The following is a 21,967-nucleotide window of genomic DNA, read 5'->3' on the forward strand; positions in this document are numbered from 1 at the left end:
GGTCCCTTCCCGATCCCACTACCTCCACTGCACCCAGCAGCTTTCCCAGCGTCTTTGCCGGGATCACTGCCCGCGGTGCTGCACTTGCCGTAGCCCAGGGGCTGCTGCCCGGGGGGCTCGAGGGGCTGCTGCATGCCAAGCTGTTGGAAGGAGCTGCCGGTCTCCATGGAGAGTGTGGTAGTGCTGGGGAGAGACGGGGGTGGCTTATGCCGGGATTGAAGTGCAGGAGCTGTCGGCTCAATCCCAAAAGGAGTCACCTGCCTGCGGCACCTTTGAAGGGCGGTTTGGTGCTCGGGGCCGTCCTGGTTGTCGGGGTGACTCAGCCCGGTGCTGCTGCCCGAGGCCCCGGGAGATGCCTGAGATTCCCAGGATGACTGCCAGCCTCTGGACACTGACCTGCCCGGGCTTCTCACCTAATGTGGGGTCACCCATGGGGACCTCAGGGACAAGACATCCCCAAATCTGGGGGACAGAGCTGCAGCCCCACATCTGTCCTCCCATTCCTCTCCGTGCCCAAGGCACCCACCCCCTTCCTCAAGGGAACCCCCCCAATGCCTCACGACCCCCACCTGCATGGGGGATGCTAAGGGGGTGCCCCGCAGGGGATGCCAGTTTTGGGGATTCCGCAGTGCCTACCTTGGGAGCTGCGCAGGGGCTGCAGGAGCACGAGTCCAGGTGGGCACTGCTGAGGCTCGGGGGCCCCTAAATGCTGTGGGGCCAGTGGCTGGGCCCCACGGCCAGGGGCGGGCAGAATTGGGCCCCGCCTCCATGGGGCTGGCAGTGGGGACAAGGACTGGGATAGGATGGGATTGGACTTCCCCCATGGGACAGTGGCACTGGGGAACTCCCACAGCCACCAAACCACCACCATGAACCTTGACCCATTGGGACCCCACAGACACACCTCACCCCCCTCCCAGGACCACCCTGACCCATTGGAACCCCACAGACAACCCTCATCCTGTTCCCAGGACCACCCTAACCCACAGGGTCCCATAGACAGCCCTCATCCTACTTCCCAAGCGTTTCCCAAGCTCCCAGGACCACCCTGACCCACGGGGTTCCCACTGACACTCCTCATCCTGCTCCCAGGACCATGGCCAGGAAGGTCCCTTTCCCCCTGGCACTCTAGGGTGGCTACCCTTGCCTGGGGTATGGGGGGCCCTCGGGATGGGCGCTGCCCCTGCCCCACTGCCATGACCCTTCTGGGGCTGTTCCCCACATATCCCACTCATCCTGTAGGAACCAGCACCCTGGTAAGAATCCCACGTCAAGAATCCCCCGCTACCGGCTGGGTCAGATCCTGCCCTGAAGATGTCACCCCTTCCTGCCCTGCCCATGTCCCCCCACCCTGCCCCGGGGCACCCTGCCATGCCACGCACCCGGGCACGCTCCTGGCCCTGGCTTTGGGGTGACAAGCAGGGCAGGCAGTGCCCCATACCACCAGACTGGGGTGTCCCCCCGCCCAGGCACTCTGGCACATCCCCCGGGCCGGGAAGGGGAAGCGAGAGTGCCCGGGACCAGCACTCAGTGCCACGGGGCACCCCGCGGAGGCAGCACCCAGCCCGGGGTCTGGTGGGAGCGCCGGGGAGGCTGCGGGGGTACAGGGGGGCTGGGGAGGGGAGTTTGGGGGGGTTTGAGGGTTCTTGTGCAACGGGGGAGCGATGAGTGCGGGGCGGTCAGGGTGCTGTGCAGGGGGGGTCAGGGTCATGGGTGCTGCGGGGGTCGGGGTGCTGAGGGCGGGTGCGGGCAGGGACCAGGGTGCGGGAGCCGGGGGGAAATCCGGGATACGAGAGGTGCGGGGGTGGAGTGGGGGGAATCTGGGAGCGGCTCCTTTAACCACCCCCGTCCCGCCCGCCCCGTCCGTCCGAAAGAGGAAGCGGCGACCGCCCCGCCCCGGGAGGCTCTGGCACCGGGTACCGGGACGGGGGTCGGGGCGCCGGGGGCGTGCGGTGGAGGCTGGGGGTGCTGGGCCCGGGGGTGCAGTTCTGGGGGGTGCAAAGCTGGGAGGGGGGGTGCAGTGCTGGGTTCAGGGGTGCAGGGTGTAAGCATGCAGAGCACGTGGGTGCAGAGTGCCGGACACGGGTGCAGGATTTGGGGGTGCAAGTCATGGGTTCAGGATCTGGGGGTGCTGGGTACGTGGGTGCAGGGGTTGGGTTAGGGGTACAAGGACTGGGGGTACAAGTCACAGGTGCAGGTCTGGGGGTGCATCTCTCAGGGTGCAGAGCACATGGGCACAGGGTCTGGGGGTGCTGGGCACAGGGGTGCAGAGTCAGGGGGTGCAGGGTCTGGGTGTGAAGGACACAGAGGTGCAAGACACATGGGTACAAGACTTGGGGTGCCAACAGGTTCCCCCCCATCCTGGCACCATCCAGGGTGCCCCCAGAAGCAGTGATGGAGAAGGACCCTGACTGCTGCCAGGATGGAGCCAAGATGGTGCCAGGTGCTGGGCTGGGCACTGAGGGGACAGAGACACAGGTGAGGCCAGGGGAGGGAATGGGAGGGGGGTGGGCAGGCCTGTGGTGGCCATACCCAAGGTCTGACTACCGGGATCACCTGTAGCTGGACGATTTTGTGGGTGCTCACCCCGACTACAATGAGGAGGAAGAGGAGCAGAAGTATTTCCGCCGCAAGCGTCTCGGTGTCATCAAGAATGTGGTGGCCGCCAGTCTGGCGGGCACCCTCACCTACGGCGTATACCTGGGTATGGGCACCTCCCAGGGGTCCCCAAAACAATCTGGGGTGCTCAGAGCACTCGGTGACCGCCCCTGGACCCCCTGCAGGCCTGCTGCAGATGCAGCTGATCCTTCACTATGATGAGACCTACCGGGAGGTGAAGTACAGCAACATCCAGCTGGAGGACATCGACCACAAGGTGCTGATGGGCATCAACGTCACACCAGTGGCGGCGCTGCTCTACACACCCATCCTCATCAGGTACGGTCCCACCGCGCTCCCGGCTGGCACGGTGCACTGGCACGGCTGCCCACACTGCCCGCTCCTCACCCCGGCAGGTTTTTCGGCACCAAGTGGGCCATGTTCCTGGCAGTGGGCATCTACGCCCTCTTCGTCTCCAGCAACTACTGGGAGCGCTACTACACCTTGGTGCCCTCCGCCGTGGCCATTGGCATGGTCATCGTGCCCCTCTGGGCCTCCATGGGCAACTACATCACGCGGTAGGCATTGGGTGGGCGGGCTGGGGGCAGGGGGGGTTCCAGCTGACCTGTTGTGCCGTGCAGGATGGCCCAGAAGTACTACGAGTATGTCAACTACAAGGAGGAGCAGGAGAGGGTGCGGGCACCGCGGGACGCTTGTAACGCCTACATCATCATCTTCCAGACCATCTTCTATTCCTGCTTCCACGTGAGCGCCGGTGGGATGGGCGGGATGGGCAGGGGGGCCGCACCGGCAGTGCTGAGCCTGCCCCTCCTCTATATCTTGTAGTTGAGCTTCGTCTGCGCTCAGATGCCCATGGTCTTCTTCCTCAACAACTACCTGTACCAGCTCAACCACACGCTGTTCGCAGTGAAGCACTGCGGTGAGGCCACGGGGGTGCGAGGTGGCACCGGGAGCCTCTATCCACCCCCCTGCTGGGGTTAACTGTGGTGTGTGCCCCCCCGGCAGGGACCCTGAGCCACGGCACGCTGCCCGGCTTCAACAAGACAGTGCTGCAGAGCCTGCCCCGCAGCGTCAACCTCATCGTGGTGGAGAGCGCGTTGATGGCCGCCGCCTTCCTCGCCATGCTGGTGGTGAGTGCCGGGCGGGAGGGGCTGGGGATGGGCTGGGTGAGGACAGCACCTCACTTTTGGCACTCCGCAGGTGCTGTTGCTGTGCGGCGCCGCGTACCGGCCCATGGAGGAGATCGACATGCGCAGCATCGGCTGGGGGAACATCTTCCAGCTGCCCTTCAAGCACATGCGGGACTATCGCCTGCAGCACCTCCTGCCGCTGTTCATCTACAGCGGCTTCGAGGTGCTCTTTGTCTGCACCGGATTCTCCCTGGTAGGACCTGGGATGGGGTGGGGGGGGGTGGTGAGGGAGCAGGGCTGCGCGACACTGAGCCCGCCCTCGCTGCAGAACTACGGCGTGTGCACCCTGGGGCTGGAGAAGTTGGCGTATCTCCTCATGGCCTACGGCTTCTCTGCCTCGGTGTGCTCCAGCCTGGCCCTGAGCATGCTGCGCCTGCGCCGGCAAATCCCGCTCCTGGCTGGGGCCGTCATCCACGCTGGACTCCTGGTGCTGCTCTTCTGCTGGGCACCGGAGCCCCGGCAGCAGGCACAGGCACCGCTGCTCTACATCGTCGCCGCACTCTGGGGCACAGGCAGCACCCTCAACAAGACCGGAATCAGCAGTGAGTGGTGGGGGAAAAAAACGGAACAGCCTTGGTGGTCCCCAAAACATCTCCATCATCCCCAAAGCATCATCGGTGGTGGTCCCAAAACCAGCCTTGGTGGTGCCCAAAACGCCTTGGCTGCCCCCAGCTTCTCTACACGTCCTCTCCCCACTCACCCTGGCACCGCAACCTGGCACTGTGGGACACACCCACTGTGGTTGTCCCGTTGTCCCCCATGCCAAGGGGACCACGGCACGGGAAGGGGGTGCTGATTCTGGTCTCTGCCGCAGTCCTCCTGGGAATGCTGTACAAGAACAAGGAGCGCCAAGACTTCATCTTCACCATCTACCACTGGTGGCAGGCCCTGGCCATCTTCGCCGTCTACCTGTGGTCCGGGCTGCCCATGAAGGTGAGCCCCAGGTGCGCCCCAGCCCAGCCCTGGGACGTTCCAAGCTCTCCGGATCCCAAACCTCGCTGTGCCGCAGGCCAAGCTGTCCATGCTGCTGCTGACGCTGGTGGTGGCGGTGGGGACGTACCTGTGGATGGAGCGGAAGCTGGCACGGCGCGTGGAATACCGGCTGCCCCGCCTGCCGCGCCCACGCCACAAGCCCTGCGGGTACCGCTACCTGGAGGAGGACAACTCGGATGAGACCGGCTCCGAGGACGGCGGGGACCAGCAGGACGGCAGGGAGAGCCCGGCAGGGGCTGCCCGCGGGGACGAGCAGCCCAGAGAGGACGGGGAGCAGCTGGGATAGGGACAGCCCGGCCCCGCCCTGCCCTCAGCGCCGAGCGGGGCCATTGCCCTCCCTGGGGATGCCCAAACCCCCCCCCCCCCCAGTGGGCCCCAAACCCCCTCAGGTCAGGCTTGCAACCCCCCCAGCAAAGCAGCCCACAGCGCCCCCAGGTCAGGTCCGCAGGCCCCCAGACTGACCTGCAGCCCCCCAGGGAGGCTCACAGACCCCCAGACTGTGGTACAGACCCCCAGGCAGACCCGCGGCCCTGCAGGTCATGCCCACAGTCCCCTAAGCTGGGGTGCAGCCCCTCAGACAGAACCACAGCACCCCAGCCCAACCCTGCAGCACCCCCTGTGGGGTCGACCTGCTCCCCCCCGGGCAACCCTGTACCCTCGTGGGCAGACCCACAGACCAGGGCCACAGCCTCCCTTGCTAAACCTGCAGCCCTCCAGGCCAACCTGCAGCTCCCCTCCACACACACCATTGTCCTGCAGCACCCAAGGCAGACCTGCAGCCCCCCGGACCGATCCCACAGCCCCCTTTGCTAAGTCTGCAACCCCCATGCTGGCCTCATAGACACCCCTCCACACACACACACCCCTCTCCATCGCAACCCCGAGCCCTCCCACCCCCCTTTTCCCTCAATAAACCCCCTCCCTCCGTCCGTTCCGCGCTCACCTCCTCCATCCAAGGCTGCGCGCCGCCCTCCTCGACGCCCTTTTATAGGCCGGGACTACGACTCCCGGCGTGCAACGCGCTGCGCGTCGGAAGCTGTAGTCCCGCACCGGAAGAAGCTCTGCCGCTCCACACCAAACCACAACTCCCGTGGTGCCTTGCGCCGCTCGGCGCCATTGTTGCCCGCAGCGCCCCCCGCGCATGCGCGGTGCGGGCTGTTGTTGTGGCGGCGCGGCCCGCGGCTTCACCCGGGCGGGAGCGATGAGCGACAACGATGACATCGAGGTGGAGAGCGACGTGAGTTGGGTCCCCGGTCCCGGGACAGCCGCGCGGTAACCCCCCCTGCAGTCGTTCCCCGCCCTAGGAGCGCTGGGAATGGGGTAACGTTTGGTTTGTGTGTGTTCTTCCCTCATATGGCGGCGCCCCCCCCCTCCACCATCTTCTTCCTCTTCCTCTTCTTCCTCCTCGTCGCCCGGGTCGGGGCTCCTCAGGAGGAGCAGCCGAGGTTCCAGTCCGCGGTAGGTCGCTGGGGGGGCCTTTCCGCAGCTCCCCCCCCCCCCCCGCGGGGGGGGCGTGGGGGGGGGGGGGGGGGGGGGGGGTGGGGGGGGGGTGACACGGAAGGGGATCGGGGGAAACGGGGTCTTGGGGAGGGGGAGGGTGGGTTTGGGGATGTCCTGTGGGGTCGGGGTTCTTCTTGAGGGTGGACACACGTTTGGGGCTGGGGTCTGCCGGGAGCTGTGACACACAGGGGGATCTGCGGGGCCGGGAGTCTTGTGGGGGAAAAGGGGTTTGGGGGTGTCCTGCGGGGATGGGGATGTTATGGGGAGGGTCGCCAGTGGGGTTGCGGGACTTGTGGGGAGCGATGTGGGGCTCTTTAGGGCAGGAGGAGTGCGGGGTCTTTTGGGGTAAAATGGGGAGGTCTGGGAAGGGGGAATGTGTGGGGCTGTGTCAGGGGGGTGTGGGGCCGTATTTGGGGGCTGTTGGAGGGTTGTACTATACGGGGGGTTGGCAGAGGGGGGCTTGTGCTTGGTTGTTTTGGGGGGGGGGGAAACCACGTTCCAGGGTGAAGGTGCTTTACCCCCCCTCCGGAGCCCGGGGCTGCCCCGGCAGCAGGAAGCCGGGAAAACCGAAAGCACCGGGAGCCGCCTCCTTCCCCGCCCTCGCGGCTAAGCCGGCGGCGTCACGGCAGCGGAGCCGCCCCAGGGGCGCAGCCGGGCTCCCACAGCACTTCCCAGAAGGAATTCTGGGGGTGCAGGTGGTGGCCGCCCCCAGTGCCACCCCTGTCCCCCCCTCCTAGGCCGACAAACGGGCTCATCACAACGCGCTGGAGCGCAAGCGCAGGGACCACATCAAGGACAGCTTCCACAGCCTGCGGGATTCCGTGCCCTCGCTCCAGGGAGAGAAGGTGAGTTTATGGAGCGTGCTGGGAGCACGGACACACGCCCACCCAGAGTCCAGGCTTCGTGTTTTGGGATGTTCCCAAGGCTCTGTCCCACCACGGGAATCCCCAGTGAAGACCAGAGCCAGGCTGTGGAGCCAGGGTGGGATGAGGCAGATGAAGTCCCATGGTTTTCCCACTGGACTAGGTCTTTATCTTGCCTCTGGCTTTTCCCACTATTGCAACAGGCATCCCGGGCCCAAATCCTGGATAAAGCCACAGAGTACATCCAGTACATGCGCCGGAAAAACCACACACACCAGCAGGACATCGACGACCTCAAGCGGCAGAACGCGCTGCTGGAGCAGCAAGGTGGGAGCTGGGGTCTGGCAGAGTCTGGGATCCAGGAGCTGGGGTCCAGCAGGGGTTGGGATCCAGGAGCTGGTGGGAGCTGGGGTGTGTCAGGACCTGTGATGTGGGATCCCATGGGAGCTGGGATGTGGCAGGAGCCGTGATGCGGGATCCCATGGGAGCCGGGGTGTGGCAGGAGCCGTGATACGGGATCCCATGGGAGCTGGGATGTGTCAGGAGCCGTGATGTGGGATCCCATGGGAGCCGGGGTGTGGCAGGAGCTGTGATCCCGGGGGCCGGGCGCAGGGTGACCGTGCCGTCCCCGCAGTGCGTGCGCTGGAGAAGGCCCGCTCCAGTGCCCAGCTCCAGGCCAGCTACCCTGCGGACAACAGCCTCTACACCAACCCCAAGGGCAGCGCCATCTCCGCCTTCGACGGCGGCTCCGACTCCAGCTCCGACTCGGAGCCCGACGAGCCGCAGAGCAGGAAGAAGCTGCGCATGGAGGCCAGTTAGGCCCCCCCAGCGGCCCCCGGCCCGCGGCAGGACTCGCTCCCTCCGCTCTTAGAAGCTCTCGGACTGCAGCTTTCCAGCCCTCCCCGGCCCCTTCCCTGCTCCTACCGCGCCGGCCCCGGGGGGGAGCCGGTCAGGTCGAGCTGAAAGACTTGGGGGTGGTCAGGGAGATCCCCCTATTGCTGCCCCCCCCCCCTGCTAGTGACCCCCCCTCCCCTGTCCCTCCTGGTTTTATAGGAGCATTTCTATTTATAGCCGGGGACCAGCGCAGTCCGGAGCGGGGAGGAGCCGGGCAGCCCCCCAAAAAAAGGGAGCAAGTACTGGGGGGGGGGTGTCTCCCTATTTATTTTCTCCGTGTGCAAACTCCACCTGCCCGAGTCGGCGGAGCACGACCTGGCACAGAGCCAGGCTTGGGGGGTCCTGTCCCCCCCCTCTTCCTCCTCCTCCTTTTCCCCTCCTTTGGCCCCTTCCCACCTCCGTGGCATTATCCAAACTCCAGTGGCCCGTCCCTGTCCCGTAGGTGCCCGTTTTCCCCCCATTTTGATGCCATTCCATGGATTTAAGGTATGTTGTACATACTGCCCAGAGTTGTCTTGCAAGTTAAGGCTTCCCTTTACTATAAGACTATAAATAATAAAAAAAAAAAAAAGCCAAAATTCCACTTAATTTATCTTCCCCCGTGGTCACTGTGTGTTCTTGGAATGAGGGAAGTGGTGCCACCAGAGCCGGACACGGTGTCGCCTCCTGCCCCGTGTCCCCAGGGCCCCCAGCACACGGCAGGGTGTCACTTCTGGTTTATTGATGCCAAAAAGCTCTGCCACAGCCCGTGTCCCACCTGGCTCCGGCCGGGACGGCAGCGGGACGCGCGGCCCGGGGCAGGCTGGGTTTTGGTATTGCTAGCACCCTGAGGACCTCGCTGTGCCGGCCAGGCCACCACGCCACGGGATGGGCTGGGCTGCACACTCTGGGGCTGTGGGACCCCCAGGCGGCAGCGGGACACCCCCCCCTAGTTGGCAGCGGGTGCCGGATCCAGGCTGGGCACGGGATACTGCAGGAAGTGCATCACTGCCCTCGCCACCTTCTCTGGGGCGATGTTGTAGACGGGGTGTGTGGGCTGCTGTGGGAGAGAGGGAGAGAGGGATGGAAGAGGTTAGTCATGGAATTCTGGAGAGGTTGGCATGGGAAGGGGCCCTAAGTATCGTGTAGTCCAACCCACTGTGGGCAGGGACACCTTCCACTAGCTCAGGTTGCTCCAAGCCCTGTCCAACCTGGTCTTGGATGCTTCCAGGGATGGGGCAGCCACAGCTTCTCTGGGCAACCTGTGCCAGGGCCTCACCACCCTCACAGGGAAGAATTTCTTCCCAACATCCCATCTAAATTTCCTCTTTTTCACTTTGGAGCCATTCCTCTTATCCTGCACTCCTTGTTCAAAGCCCCTCTCCAGCTCTCTGGGGCCCTTTAAGCACTGGAAGCGGTTCTAAATTCTCCCTGGAGCCTTTCCTTCTCCAGGATGAATCCCAACTCTCTCTACCTCCATTGGATCTGCGTTTCCCGGCGCTGTGGAGCACTGGAAGTTCAGCCCTGCCCACTCCAGCAATGTCCAGCACCTACCAGGCAGTTCTCAGGGATACCCAGGACCACCTCGTTGTGGAGGTCTCCGCTTCCGAAGTGCTGGGCAATGGCCAGCCCGCTCAGGCAGTAGCAGGTGTGGTAGAAATCCCGGGATCTGCGCTCAGGGACATATTGGGATGCTGAGGGGGAGCCCGGGGGGGTGGGCAGCCCTGTGTTCCCCCCATCACTCACTTTCCTGGCTTATCCAGCAGCCCCCCGGCCGGGCACTGGCAGCACAGGAGGATGTATTCCTGCAGTGCCAGCTGGTCGAACATCCAGTGCGCCATGCTCAGCGCTGTGTCACCTGGGAGGAAAACCCGGAGGAGAAACACCAGGAGGAGGTGTCAAATCCCTGGAGATGCCATCCTGGGGAGCACAGGAAGCCCATGGCAACTCACCCCTGGCATGGAGTGCCCGATGGAGCAGGGGCAGGAGCCCGGCTTGCCAAAAGGAGTAGCACCCGTCCACCAGCTTGTTGCAGCGGCCCTGGAATCCGCCCTCGAAGCACATCTGCCGCCCGGTCACCCAGTGCTGCGGGACGATCGGAGCCAGTGTGGGATTAGGGATCGCCAGTGGGATGGGACACCCCGTGCCCCGGGCAGGGATCACTCACCAGCAGGCTCCGGAGGTTGAGCAGATGCTCCTGCTGGAGGATGACCAGCGCGGCCATGCCGCAGAAGGTGTAGCCGCCGTGCGCCTCCATGCCCGGCACGCCGCCGATCCCGCCCTCCCAGTTCTGGCACCTGTGGGAGCAGGGTCAGGGTGGCACCGGCGCTGGGAATGCCATCCCGTGTGCCCCCCCCGTCCCCAAATCTCACCTGGCGATCCACTCGGCCGTCCCGGAGAAGAGCGCGGGCGTCAGGATGTTGGTCAGCGAGGCCACTGAGGCGGCACAGTAGGCACTCCTGCGGGAAAAGGGTGCTCAGGGATGTGGGAAAAGAGCACACAGGGATGCGGCACCCACTCCCTGCTGCACCTCTGGCTCCCCAAAATTACACTGGCTCCCTGAAACAGCACCAGCTTCTAAGACCAGCCCCGTGCTACAGCACCCCAAAGTAGCTCATCGCCACGGCACCAGCTCCCCTAAACGATACCGGCTCCCAAAATCATCACCAGCTCCCAGCACTGGCTCCCCAAAAGTGCCCCAGCCCCCCAAAACAGCCCTCACCCACCTGACATCCACCTCTCCACCCACGTGCATGAGGAAGGAGCCATCCGGCTGCTTCAAAGAGTACAGGTATTCCAGGAGCTTCTTCCTGCAGGAGCCAGCGGCTGTGAGGGAAGGGGGACACACCCCCCACATCCCCCCCCCCAGCTCCCCCGGCCCCCAGACCTGTCGATGACGCCGAAGGCCTCCTCGGTGCCGATGATGCAGAGCGCGTTGACGGCGGCGTAGGTGGGGGCGAGGTGGGGGTGCTGCCCGGGACCCCCTCCAAATCCACCCTGGGGGCTCTGGCAGCGCCTCAGGAATTGGCAGACGCTGCAGGAAAGTGGGCAAGGGGCTCGTCGTTACCTGTGCCGCCCCGGCAGGGCGATATGTCCCCTCCCAGCCCCGTGAACCCCCACCGAGGCCGGAGCCGGGGGTGTCACCCCCCCATCTCTGCCGTCACGAGGGAGCCTCCGGAAGAATGGGCGGCATTGACGGCGACAGGGAGACAAAGCGCTCCTTTGCTCCGGGGACAGCGGGAGGTGGCACCTCCGGAGTCACGCGGGTGGCCCGTGGGGACGCTGCCCATGGCAGGGTGGGGGTCCCCTCCCTGGCTTCCCACCACTTACTCAGAGGCCACCGACTCCGGGATGGGCTCGTCCAGCAGCTCCAGGCTGTGCAGGATCCAGTAGCAGAGCCAGGGGCGGCTGGCATCCAGACACTGAGGGGACAGAGGGGACAGTCAGGCAGTGGCACTGGACACGGGGTGCTGCAGGAGCAGGCAGGAGTGAGGGGACAGGAAGGAGAACCCCCGGAGCATCACTGCATCCCACGAGCACACAGGGAACGCTGTGTCCACTCTGGGGCTGGAAAACCCCCGGTGACAATCCTGGTGACAGCCCCCGGGTGAGGGGTTTGCCCCAGCCAGCGGCTCCAGGGAGGGATATCCGGCATTCCCGGTACCTCATAGGCTTCGGTGAGCTGCCGGAGGCCTCTCTTCAGGTAATGGAAATGCTTCTCCCGCTGCAGGACGTACCTGGGAGACAGGGAGGACAGGGATGAGCAGGCAGGGTGGCCTGGAAAAGCAGAGGGGCAATGGCAGGAGAGGCAGGATCCCACCACAGCCGGAGGCGTTGCTTTTTTTTGCTATAGGAATTATTTAAGTATATCAGGAATTCCGAGACTCACTGCGAGGAGTGATGGTTTGTCTTGTAGGCATCATAGACCTCCTGCACAATGTCCTCCACCTTAGACTTGGCGGGGAAAGAGGGAATAAAGACTGTGGTGAGCTCTGGGAAGCGGCTCCGCACATCCCAAAATGATCCCCACTGAGCCCCCCCCAGCTTCTACCCCATCCCAGGGCTTTATCCGACTCATGGCCCTGTCTCATCCAGTAAAACCAAAGTGGGAGCTGCCAGGAGCTTTGTGCCCCGAATTATGCCAGAGTCCAGCACCATGTGGTGCTGCTTTACAAATCCAGCTGGAGTGTGGTTCATCCTGGGACCCCCATGGAAAACACGCTCCTCCCACTCACGCTGGGATAACCAGGGACTCCAACACCCCCGACCCAGGACCCAGGGTAATCCTCCAGGAAATACCCCAGGATCGGCCTCAGGGCTTGGGAGGGGCAGCCTCCCACCCACATGCATGGCACTGTGTCCTGCCAGGATGGAACTGAGCAGGAACCCCAAGGATTGGGAAACCAGCAGTCACTTTTTACCCCGTCCCGGCACCCAGGGGAGCTGCCAGCGGCTGGATCAGGACAGAGGGCGGGAGGAGGGGGTCTGGCTGCCCCCGCCCAGGACCTCTCACCCGCCCCGAACTAGTTCTGGGGGACGTGTCACAGCCCTCGTGGGTGTCCCCCAGGGGCTGCAGCGGCTGGTGGGTGGCAGCACCCCCCGAGCCCCCCAAAACTCACCCCCGGGTGACCGAGGTGGGTGTGCGGCCAGCGGCTGGCGTGGGGAAACTGAGGCAGGGCCCAGCCGGTCCCAGGGCAGCCCGGCACCCCACACACCGGCCCCGCGGCACCGCAGCGCCACGGCAGCCCGGCACCCCCAGGGCCGACCCCGCACCCCGGTCCCGCTGCAGCCCGGCGACCCCACTCTTGGGCCCTCCCAGAGCCCCGTGGCCGAGCCCCGCAGCGGCCCCCCGAGCCCAGCACACCTGCTCGGCGGAGGTGCAGGTGCGCAGCCCGTCGTCCCGCAGCCGCCGCCGCCCGCCGGGCCCGGGGGCCGCTCCCGCCATTGCGGCCCGCGGGGAGCGGCGACGGCGGCCGGGAGGGGACAAGGGGCCACGCCCCCCCGACACGCCCCGCCCACCTGGCCCCGCCCCTTCCCCGCCCGGCCCCGGCGCGCATGCCGGGAGGGCGGCTGCGTCATCGCGGTGTGACGTCATGCATGACGTCACCGCCCGAAAGCCATGATTTGGGATTCTGGAAGGGAGCTCGGCCGGTGCCAACCCCCTGCCTTGGGCAGGGACACCTGCCGCCAGGACAGGTTGCTTCAAGCCCCATCCAACCTGGCCTTGGACGCTCCCAGAGATCCAGGGGCAGCCACAGCTTCTCTGGGAAATCAATTCCCGTGCCTCACCACCCTCACAGTAAAGAATTTCTCCCTAATATCCCATCTAAATTTCCCCTTCTCCACTTTGGAGCCATTCCCCCTTGTGCTGTCCCTCCAGGCCCTTGTCTCAGGTCCCTCTCCAGCTCTCCTGGAGCCCCTTTAGGCACTGCAAGGAGCTCTGAGGTCTCCCTAGAGCCTTCCTTTCTCCAGACTGGACACCCCTAGCTCTCTCCCAGCCTGTCCCCAGCCCTCGGAGCACCTCCATGGCCTCCTCTGGCCCTGTGTCCAGCAGCTCCATGTCCTTCCCATGCCAAGGACTCCAGAGCTGGGCACAGTGCTCCAGGTGGGATGTCACCTGAGCAGGGCAGGACAGGATAATCCCCCCTCACCTGCTGCCCTCGCTGCCAGTGACACAGCCCGGGACACCACTGGCTTTCTGGGCTGCCAGGTCATATCCAGCCACACATCCCTCAGCACCCTCAAATCCCTCTCTGGGCTGTTCTCCATCCCATCATCCCCATCCCGCACTGATCCCAGGACTGTCCCGAGACAGTTGTCCTGATCCATGTGCCAACTCTGCCTTGGCCTCCTTGACCCTCATGAGGTTCCCATGGGCCCACCTTTGTCCAGGCCCCCCTGGATGCCATCCCATCCTTCCGAGGTGTCACCCACTCCCCTGGTGCAGCTCCATGTGTCACCCCAGTGTCCCCTCCTGCACCCCTGTGTCTCCTTCCCAGTGCCCCCAGAGCATCCCCCAGTGTTCTCAGAATCCCCGGTGTCCCCACCGGTCCCCCTGGTACATCCCCTGTTTTTCCCATCTCCTGTTTTCCAGAGCATCCCCAATGTATCCCCCGGTGCCTCCCCTGTGTGTCCCTCCGGTGCTCCAGAGCATCCCCCGGTGTCCCCATTGGTCCCACTTCCCCCGTGTCCCTCATGGAGCTCCCCTACAATTCCCCACGGTGCCCCGGAGCATCCCCCGGTTCATCCCCTGCTGCTTGCCCGGTGTATCCTGGGTTCTCCCTCCTCTGTGCACTCCGATGTCCCTCTCCCCGTGCTCCGGAGCGTTCCCCGGTGTTCTCACCGGTTCCCCCGGTGCTTCTCCCATGTCCCCACCCCGTTTCCCAACAGCATCCCCCGGTGCCGCCCCGCACCCGGTGCATCCCCGGTACACTCCCGGTGCTCCCTCCCCCGCATCCCCGGTGTTCCCTCCCCGTTCCCCACAGCATCCCCCGGTTCCCCCCCCCACTCCCCGGTGCCCCCTCCCGCCGCCGCCGCCGCCCTCGCCCCGCCCCGGTGCATCCCCCGGTGCCAGCCCGGCCCGGCGCGGCGGCGGCGCAGCTCCGGTGCGGCCCCGGTGCCCGGGCCCGCCATGGCCAAGCAGTACGACGTGCTGTTCCGGCTGCTGCTGCTCGGGGACTCGGGCGTGGGCAAGACCTGCCTGCTCTGCCGGTTCACCGACAACCAGTTCCACCCCGCCCACATCTCCACCATCGGTACCGGCACCGGCAGCGCGCGGGAGCGGGGAAACGGGGAACCGGGAGCGTCGGGGAAGCGGGAGCACCGGGGAAACGGGGAACCGGGAGCATCCGGGAGCCAGGAGCAGTGGGAAGGCTCAGCACCGGGGAAATGGGAGCGCTGGGAGCCGCAGTAGCGGGGGAAAGGGAAACCGGGGAACTGAGGAACCGGGGAGCCGTGGCACCGGGAAACAGGGAGCACCGCGAAACTGGGGAGCCGCAGCACTGGGGAAGCAGGGAGCCGTGGGCACCGGGAAACCGCGAGTACCGGGAAGCTGCAGCACCGGGGAAACGGAAAACCGGGCAACCGGGGAGCGGGAAAACCCGTGGGAACTGGGGGGTTTTAGGGAGCCAGAGCACTTGGGAACCGGGAAACCAGGGAGGGGCAAAACCGTGGGCACCGGGAAAGGGGGGAGTACAGAGGAGCTGAGAAGCCACAGGATCGGGGAAACGGGAAACCAGGGCACCCGGGAATCGTGGGCACTGGGGAACCGGGGAGTGGCGGGCACGGGAAAAGCGGGGGCACCGGGAAGCTGCGAGCAACGGGGAAACGGTTGACCATGGGCACTGGGGAGCTGCAACATCGGGGAAACGGGGAACCGGAGAGTGGGAAAACTGTGGGAACCGGGAGCATCGGGAGTCGCAGTACCCGGGAACTGGGAAACCGGGGGCACTGGAGAGCCGCGGCTTCGGGGAACCGGGAGCATCAGGGAGCCAGGAAACCATGGGCACGGGGGAACCGGGAACACTGGGCATCTCTGGCACGGGGGAATAGGGAGCAGCATGCAGCCGGGAACCGGGAGCAGTGGGCAGCCACAGCACCGGGAAGCCGCAGCACTGGGGAACCGGGAGCACCGGGATCACCTACCTGGCACCTCCTGCCAGGCCTGGCACCGGGTGTGGGCACCAGCACCGGGCCACGGCGGGGCTTGGGGTGGGCCAGGAGGGAACCGGAGCGCCCCCGGTGACAGCAGCTCCAGCGGTGGGGAACACCGGGACACCCCCGTCCCCTCTCCCGTCCCCGTCCCAGGTGTCGACTTCAAAATGAAGACGATCGAGGTGGACGGGATCAAGGTGCGGATACAGATCTGGTGAGTGGCGGCACTGGATCCCGGGGGCGCATTCTGGGGGATCTGAGTCCCGCTCCCCCAGCCGGGGTGGGGGCTGAGCCCTGCCCAACTCGTGCCGCGGGTGGTGGCACTGACCCGCTGTCCTCGGGCAGGGACACGGCCGGCCAGGAGCGGTACCAGACCATCACCAAGCAGTACTACCGGCGGGCACAGGTACGGGGGGGGGGGCGTCCCATCCTGGCGTGCAGGAGGGGGAAACTGAGGCACAGATCTGGGGTGTCAGTGGCCGACCCCCCCTCCCGCAGGGCATCTTCCTGGTGTATGACATCAGCAGCGAGCGCTCCTACCAGCACATCGTGAAGTGGGCCAGCGACGTGGATGAGGTAGGGGTGCATGGGGGGGAGGCAGGAGTCCCCTCGCCGTGGTGGGGGGGTCCTCACACCGCCCCCCTCACCCCGCAGTACGCTCCCGACGGCGTCCAGAAAATCCTCATCGGGAACAAAGCGGACGAGGAGCACAAGAGGCAAGTGCCCAAAGAGCAAGGGCTGCAGGTGAGCGGGGGCTGGCCTGTGCCCCCCGGGGGGGCAGGACCCCACCCCCTGCGCCCCCAGGGTGGTCAGGCCCCCCCCTGCATTCCCGAGGGACCCCAACAGCCCTCACGCAGCCTTGCCTGTGTCCAGGAACCCCCAAACATCCCCAGCTCCGCCCTCGCATGTCCAGGGATCTCCCACCCTCTTGCAGTCTGTACCCAGGCATCCCAAAAATAGCCTCCCCCACTATCCAGAAACCCCCTTGCTCTCCCCCAGTAGTTGTGCACCCCACGGGCTGATCTTAGATATCCCTATTCCCCACTCAGAATGTCCAGGGACCCCCAACCCCTCCCTGCATCTCCAGTGTGGTCCCCTTCACCCCTAAAGAACCCAGTGACTCCCCCAGACCTCTAGACCCCCAAATTATCCAATATCCCCTTCTCTACCCCTGGCTTAGTCAGTCCCTCCCTGAGCCCACCCTGCATTCTCCATGGACCCCAGCAGCCCTCCTGCAGCCTTACCTGTGTCCAGGGACCCCCAAACATCCCCAGTGCTCCCCAGCATGACCTGGGACACCCCTCCCTGCAGTGTGTGCCCAGGGACTGCTGACCACCCCCACTCCCAGAGGATCCAGGAGCCCTCTTTCCCCCTCACAGTGCACCCCCAGGGTGTCCAGGGACCCCTAACCCCTCCTCGCACCTCCAGCATGGTCCCCTGCACCCCTAAAGCACCCAGGGACTCCTCCCAGGACCTCTGGACCCCCAAAGCCTCCAGTGCACAGTCCCGGGGGGTTCCCCTATGCCAGCCCCCCCAGCTCACCCGCCTGTCCGTGCCCGGCTGTGCACGTTCCGGGGGGGAAGCGGGGTTACTGAATCCCCCCCCAACCAAATCACGCTCCTTCCCCGCCAAAACCCTGGTGCCACAGTTGGCCAGGGAATACGGGATGGATTTCTACGAGACCAGCGCCTGCAGCAACCTCAACATCAAGGAGGTATGGGGGGACTGGGAGGAGGGTCGGGAGGTCCTGAGGGGACTGGGAGGGAGGGCTGGAGATTCTGGAGGGGTTCTGGGCGCGCTCTCTCGGGCTCACACGCCCCCTCCCGCAGTCCTTCACGCGGCTGACGGAGCTGGTGCTGCAGGCGCACCGCAAGGAACTGGAGGAGCTGCGGGGACCCCCCCGCGCCCCCACCCTGGCCCGGCTGGAGGAGGAGGAGCAGCAACCTCTGCAGGGCGAGGACACTCCCAAGACCTGCTGGTGTTGAGGGCTGGGACCCCCTTGACCCGGCCCCCGGCTGTGCCGGGAGGGGGCGGGATTGGGGCGGTCCCCATGGAGGCGGGGAGGGACACGGGACACCCCACAGGGAACGGGGCGGGGGGAGAAGGCATGGGAGTGCCCTCCCCGATGCGCAGAGTGGGGTGGGGGTGTCCAGGCTCTGTGTGCCCACCCGGTGTCCACCCCGTGCCCGTGGGAGCCCCCGAGTTTTACACACACGGTTTGCAGAATAAAGGTGATGCTGGAGGTGCTGGTGGTCCGTGTGCTCCGTGGGGGGCTGTGGGCACGATGCCGTGGTGGTGGCACTGGCACAGGGAGCAGCGTGCAGCAGGCACGGCCCGGGCACGGACACCTGAGCAGTGATCAATAATTGAGGTGGATCCAGGGTGGCCAGTTCGGTGTCCCCTTTCCAGGCTGGGCACGGGAATATGGGACATGGCACCCGTGGGGTGCCACGGCCAATACCAGTGGGATGGGTGGTTCCTGGGATGATGGTCACTAGCATATAGGTGGACACTGAGATGCTGCCGGGCACTGGGATGGGCAGGTACCAGGACAGTGGTGGGCACCACAGCAGACAGGCCCAGGGATTGAGCTGGCACTGGGACCAGCAGTGCCTGGGACTGGTGGGCACTGGGATGGCAGCACAGGAGGCCCCAAAGGTGATGCCAAGGTAGCGCCAGGCAAGAAGTGCTGGGGCACCTGTCCCCACCACCCTCCACCCCACACAGCCCCAGCTCCCAGCCTCCCGTTATTCCCCGATTCCCCCTGTCATTCCCAAACCTCGGGAACACTCTGTGCCAGGCCGGCAGCATCCCTCATCCTGCGGGCACTGGGACGAGCAGCCGCACCGCGCCGTGCCATGAATTATTGAGGCAGGTGGAGCATCACCCTGGCCCTGTGCCACCTTCCTCCTTCCACGGGTGGGACGGGCAGCTCCGGTTTCTCCCAAGCCGCGGCGGGGCCCGCAGACCTTTGGACCATGACGTGGGCACCGGGAAGCCCTTAAGAGGCGGTGCAGGCGTGGGGGGGAGGCAGCCGAGCCCGCAGCCATGACCGTCCCCATCGCCAAGTCCTTCTACGACCTGAGCGCCACCTCCCTGCAGGGGGAAAAGGTGGATTTCGGCGTTTTCCGGGGCCGCGTGGTCCTGATTGAGAACGTGGCGTCGCTCTGAGGCACCACGGTGCGGGATTACACCCAGCTCAACCAGCTCCAAGCCCGCTACCCCCGGCGGCTGGTCGTGCTGGGCTTCCCCTGTAACCAGTTTGGCTACCAGGTAAGTCTCGTGGGCTACGAGGCGGGGGGTGTGTGAGGAGGGCTGGGAAACACGCAGCTCCCGGATTTCCCCTTCCCCGCCGCAGGAGAATGGTACCAACGAGGAGATCCTCAACACCCTGAAGCACGTGCGGCCCGGGGGCGGCTTCGAGCCCAACTTCACCCTGTTCCAGAAGTGCCAGGTGAACGGCAAGGACACCCACCCCGTGTTCGCCTACCTCAAGGCTCACCTGCCCGCGCCGGCCGACGAGGCTGCACACCTGATGGCCGAGCCCCGCTTCGTCACCTGGAGCCCCGTGCGGCGCTCCGACATCTCCTGGAATTTCGAGAAGTTCCTGGTGGGGCCCGAGGGGGAGCCATTCCGGCGCTACAGCCCCCGCGTGCCCACGGCCCAGCTGGAGCCCGACATCCAGCGCCTCCTCAAGCTGGCCAAGTAACCCCGGCTCCGGCACGGTCCCGGCTCTGATGTGATCCCAGCTCCGAGGTCACCCTGGGGTGGCCCCAGCTCTCCGCAGGGTGACAGACCCCTCCGAAACTGCCGTGGGGAGGGGGCTCGATAGGGGTGGAGCGTTGGAGCCGCTGGGGCGGCGCGGGCTGGGGGCAATAAACGAGCCGGAGGGAGCGCGCCCAGATCCGTGTGGTGTTTGGGAACATACCAGGATCCACGAGGCTCTTGGGAACATACCCACAGCCATGTGGGTTTTGGGGGCTGTCGGGGAGAGCAGGAAGGAGGCTGCAGCCCCGAGGTGCCAGACCAGGAAACAGTGGCACAGGGGTAGGTGGGGGCCAGGCCGGCTGCTCCCAGTTCCCTGAGGCTGTTGCTGGGGCCGGGTGCCAAGAGCAGCACCTCACTCACCCCAGGGCAGTGATTTCCCACACCCAGCTCCTTCCCACCTCAGGAATATGGAATTCCTGGCAGGGCAAGGCTGAGTTACACACCCCAGGGCACGCAGAAGTGACCCCAAACCAGCTCCTCGGGGAGGGAAAATAATCAAGTTGTTTCTCTGCAGGGTTTAGGAGAGCACTGCAAGAGTGCAGTGGGCTCTCAAGTGCTGGGAAGGACTAGAGAGGAATTCCACAGGCTCCTGGGATGGGAGAAGCCCCCTTGATCCTTGCATCAGCCCCCAACACCCTTCACCAGCTCCAGGGGGTGAAGCCCACCCCCAAAATACTCCCACCTGCACCACTGAGCTGTCACGTGTCACATTTATTGCCCCACACAAGAGGCCTCCTGAGGCAGGGATGGGGTGGGAATCCCTTTGGATCCTGTTTTGGGGTGACAGAGACCCTGTTTTGGGGTCCCCTTTATGTCTTCAGCACACAAGGGACTCGGGCCGTGGTGCTGCACCCCATCCTTGCAGCCGGGGTCAGAGCCACAGGGCTTCCAGAAACACGGGAGCATCCGGTATCGGGCATTCCTTGCATCCAGGCTGGAAGTCTGGGGGAGAGAATCACGTAAGGGGCTCTGTGGTCCCCAGGGATCCGTGGCTCCAGGGACCTCATCCCAGGGTACACACCGGTTCAGAACAGTGGGGTCATCTGGCGAGGGTCGTCGGGCAGGATGCTGATGGAATCCTCGGCACGGCCGCAGAGCAGGCACAGCATGGTGTACTCCTGGGGGGAGGGAAAGGGGGGGATGGAAAAAGAGGGGCTGCCACGGCCCTGCTCCCCCGCAGGGAAACCTGAGCCGGATCTGGTACCCGATCCCCGATTGCAATCAGAGCCGGCGGATCTCGTTTCCAGCCCCACTGCCTCCCCTGAGCCCTTTTTCCAGCAGTTTGCTGCATAGAAAATGTGACAGGAATGAGGAATGGGGGGCACAGGCTCCTCCCATCACCCACATTCCCATGCCAGGTGAGCTGGGCTCCCTCCACAAGGCACGGACTAGTGCCGGGAGCCTCCAGGTAGCCCTGGGCACAGGATGTGACTCCAAATCCTTCAAGGCTTCATCCCAGGGCAGGTGGGAATCAGCCCGTGGAAGAGTGGGTCTGGCATTCCAGAGGCAGAGGAGCCAGGAAGGGGGTTGTGGGGAAAAGGGGCACACCTGGTAATCGTCCACCACGCTGAAGGTGTACTCGTGGCGCGCGATCAGGTGGTGGCAGTTCTTGCACAGGTCTGTCAGGACGGGGGACAGTGGGGTGAGGGGACACAGGCACTGTCCCTGGGGTATACCCCCCCTCCCAAATTCTTCGGGACAAGCCCCCACCCGCTGTGCCTACCTTCACTCCTGGAGCGCAGACCCCCTGTCCCCAAAGCATCTAATTCCCCCTCCAGCACCTCACCCCCCTTTAATGCCCCTCAGCTCCCTGACAATCCCCCCCACTCCCAAAACTTGAGACCCCGTCCCTGGGAAGCCACCATTCCCATCCTCAGGGACCTCCTGAATATTGGGCCCCCAAATTTTCCCTCCCCAAATTAACCCTCCCTTAGGCCTCCCCCCTCCCCTGAGCCCGGGTTCTCCCCAAACCCCCCGCCCCGAACGCCCCCCCCCCCCCCCCGGTCCCCCCCCCTTCGCACGGTCATAGGTGACGATCTCCTCCCCGCCGTGCAGGCCCGCGGCCCGGTTCGCGACCAGCACGAAGTCCCGGCGGCCGCACTGCGCGCAGCCCACGAAGTTCAGGAGGAAGGAGCCGCCCTCCAGGCAGGTGGTGCCCTAGGGCGGCAGCAGAGGCTGGGACCGGGTCGAGGAGCGGCCCCGGTGGGTCCCGGCCCGTCCCGGCTCCCCCCCCTCACCCGCTCCGGGTACTCGGTGCCCACACAGCCACCGCACATCTCGCGCCGCCGGCGCCCGGGGTCTCGCGAGAGCTGCGCCCAGGGGGCGGGGCTTGTGGGGCGGGGCGGGGCCGCAGGATGTTGTCCGTCGTTGGGGGCGTGGCTTGATGGGGGAAGGGGCGGGGCGGGGAGTCCGTGGGGCTTGGGGGCGGGCGAATTTGGGGCTAGTGGGGGATGCCTAGGGATACCTGGGGGCACCCGGGACTAGTGCAGGACACTTGGGGCTGCCTGG

At 65.5% G+C, this 21,967-nt stretch overlaps 6 protein-coding genes across 14 annotated transcripts; 4 read left to right on the plus strand and 2 right to left on the minus strand.

Annotated features, from left to right (window-relative positions):
• The first annotated feature begins 1,430 nt into the window (after positions 1-1,430).
• UNC93B1 (unc-93 homolog B1, TLR signaling regulator) lies at positions 1,431-5,669 on the plus strand. 5 transcript variants are annotated; one of them, XM_027662135.1, is made up of 12 exons: positions 1,431-1,575; positions 2,349-2,478; positions 2,563-2,704; positions 2,784-2,937; positions 3,015-3,176; positions 3,240-3,363; positions 3,445-3,538; positions 3,625-3,749; positions 3,820-4,002; positions 4,078-4,351; positions 4,624-4,742; positions 4,819-5,669. In XM_027662135.1, the coding sequence occupies exons 2-12, from the start codon at positions 2,395-2,397 to the stop codon at positions 5,086-5,088; spliced, it is 1,731 nt and encodes a 576-aa protein (XP_027517936.1). In that variant the 5' UTR covers positions 1,431-1,575; positions 2,349-2,394; the 3' UTR covers positions 5,089-5,669. The 5 variants fall into 5 exon arrangements, with proteins under 5 accessions (XP_027517936.1, XP_027517933.1, XP_027517935.1 ...); XM_027662132.1 differs by having other exon boundaries at positions 1,431-1,570; XM_027662134.1 differs by having other exon boundaries at positions 1,431-1,570; positions 2,376-2,478.
• A 236-nt stretch (positions 5,670-5,905) lies between these two features.
• On the plus strand, positions 5,906-8,619 carry MAX (MYC associated factor X). 2 transcript variants are annotated; one of them, XM_027662173.1, is made up of 5 exons: positions 5,906-6,039; positions 6,234-6,260; positions 7,040-7,147; positions 7,363-7,492; positions 7,800-8,619. In XM_027662173.1, the coding sequence occupies exons 1-5, from the start codon at positions 5,944-5,946 to the stop codon at positions 7,982-7,984; spliced, it is 546 nt and encodes a 181-aa protein (XP_027517974.1). In that variant the 5' UTR covers positions 5,906-5,943; the 3' UTR covers positions 7,985-8,619. The 2 variants fall into 2 exon arrangements, with proteins under 2 accessions (XP_027517974.1, XP_027517975.1); XM_027662174.1 differs by having other exon boundaries at positions 5,918-6,039; positions 7,369-7,492.
• LOC113956016 (protein farnesyltransferase subunit beta-like) lies at positions 8,575-12,999 on the minus strand. Its single transcript, XM_027662157.1, has 12 exons — positions 12,903-12,999; positions 11,928-11,992; positions 11,703-11,775; positions 11,369-11,460; positions 10,926-11,072; positions 10,765-10,848; positions 10,411-10,497; positions 10,206-10,335; positions 9,991-10,123; positions 9,785-9,896; positions 9,593-9,707; positions 8,575-9,098 (listed from the first exon to the last, which is right to left on the minus strand). The coding sequence occupies exons 1-12, from the start codon at positions 12,981-12,983 to the stop codon at positions 8,988-8,990; spliced, it is 1,230 nt and encodes a 409-aa protein (XP_027517958.1). The 5' UTR covers positions 12,984-12,999; the 3' UTR covers positions 8,575-8,987.
• Positions 13,000-14,633: 1,634 nt separating this feature from the next.
• Positions 14,634-17,933, plus strand: RAB15 (RAB15, member RAS oncogene family). Of its 3 annotated transcripts, XM_027662152.1 has the most exons (7): positions 14,634-14,793; positions 15,845-15,905; positions 16,037-16,097; positions 16,190-16,267; positions 16,346-16,435; positions 17,340-17,405; positions 17,521-17,933. In XM_027662152.1, the coding sequence occupies exons 1-7, from the start codon at positions 14,670-14,672 to the stop codon at positions 17,674-17,676; spliced, it is 636 nt and encodes a 211-aa protein (XP_027517953.1). In that variant the 5' UTR covers positions 14,634-14,669; the 3' UTR covers positions 17,677-17,933. The 3 variants fall into 3 exon arrangements, with proteins under 3 accessions (XP_027517953.1, XP_027517954.1, XP_027517951.1); XM_027662153.1 differs by lacking the exon at positions 14,634-14,793 and having other exon boundaries at positions 14,844-15,905; positions 16,346-16,407; positions 17,521-17,643; XM_027662150.1 differs by lacking the exon at positions 14,634-14,793 and having other exon boundaries at positions 14,856-15,905.
• Positions 17,934-18,689: 756 nt separating this feature from the next.
• On the plus strand, positions 18,690-19,526 carry GPX2 (glutathione peroxidase 2). Its single transcript, XM_027662172.1, has 2 exons — positions 18,690-18,964; positions 19,050-19,526. The coding sequence occupies exons 1-2, from the start codon at positions 18,740-18,742 to the stop codon at positions 19,398-19,400; spliced, it is 576 nt and encodes a 191-aa protein (XP_027517973.1). The 5' UTR covers positions 18,690-18,739; the 3' UTR covers positions 19,401-19,526.
• A 624-nt stretch (positions 19,527-20,150) lies between these two features.
• On the minus strand, positions 20,151-21,797 carry CHURC1 (churchill domain containing 1). Of its 2 annotated transcripts, none has more exons than XM_027662183.1 (5): positions 21,697-21,797; positions 21,481-21,616; positions 21,008-21,078; positions 20,481-20,577; positions 20,151-20,393 (listed from the first exon to the last, which is right to left on the minus strand). In XM_027662183.1, the coding sequence occupies exons 1-4, from the start codon at positions 21,733-21,735 to the stop codon at positions 20,485-20,487; spliced, it is 339 nt and encodes a 112-aa protein (XP_027517984.1). In that variant the 5' UTR covers positions 21,736-21,797; the 3' UTR covers positions 20,151-20,393; positions 20,481-20,484. The 2 variants fall into 2 exon arrangements, with proteins under 2 accessions (XP_027517984.1, XP_027517983.1); XM_027662182.1 differs by having other exon boundaries at positions 20,151-20,401.
• Between the last annotated feature and the right edge of the window lie 170 nt (positions 21,798-21,967).

Source organism: Corapipo altera, unplaced genomic scaffold, assembly GCF_003945725.1.
Source record: "Corapipo altera isolate COAL_440 unplaced genomic scaffold, ASM394572v1 RXGC01000072.1, whole genome shotgun sequence".
NCBI classification, from domain to species: Eukaryota; Metazoa; Chordata; class Aves; order Passeriformes; family Pipridae; genus Corapipo; species Corapipo altera.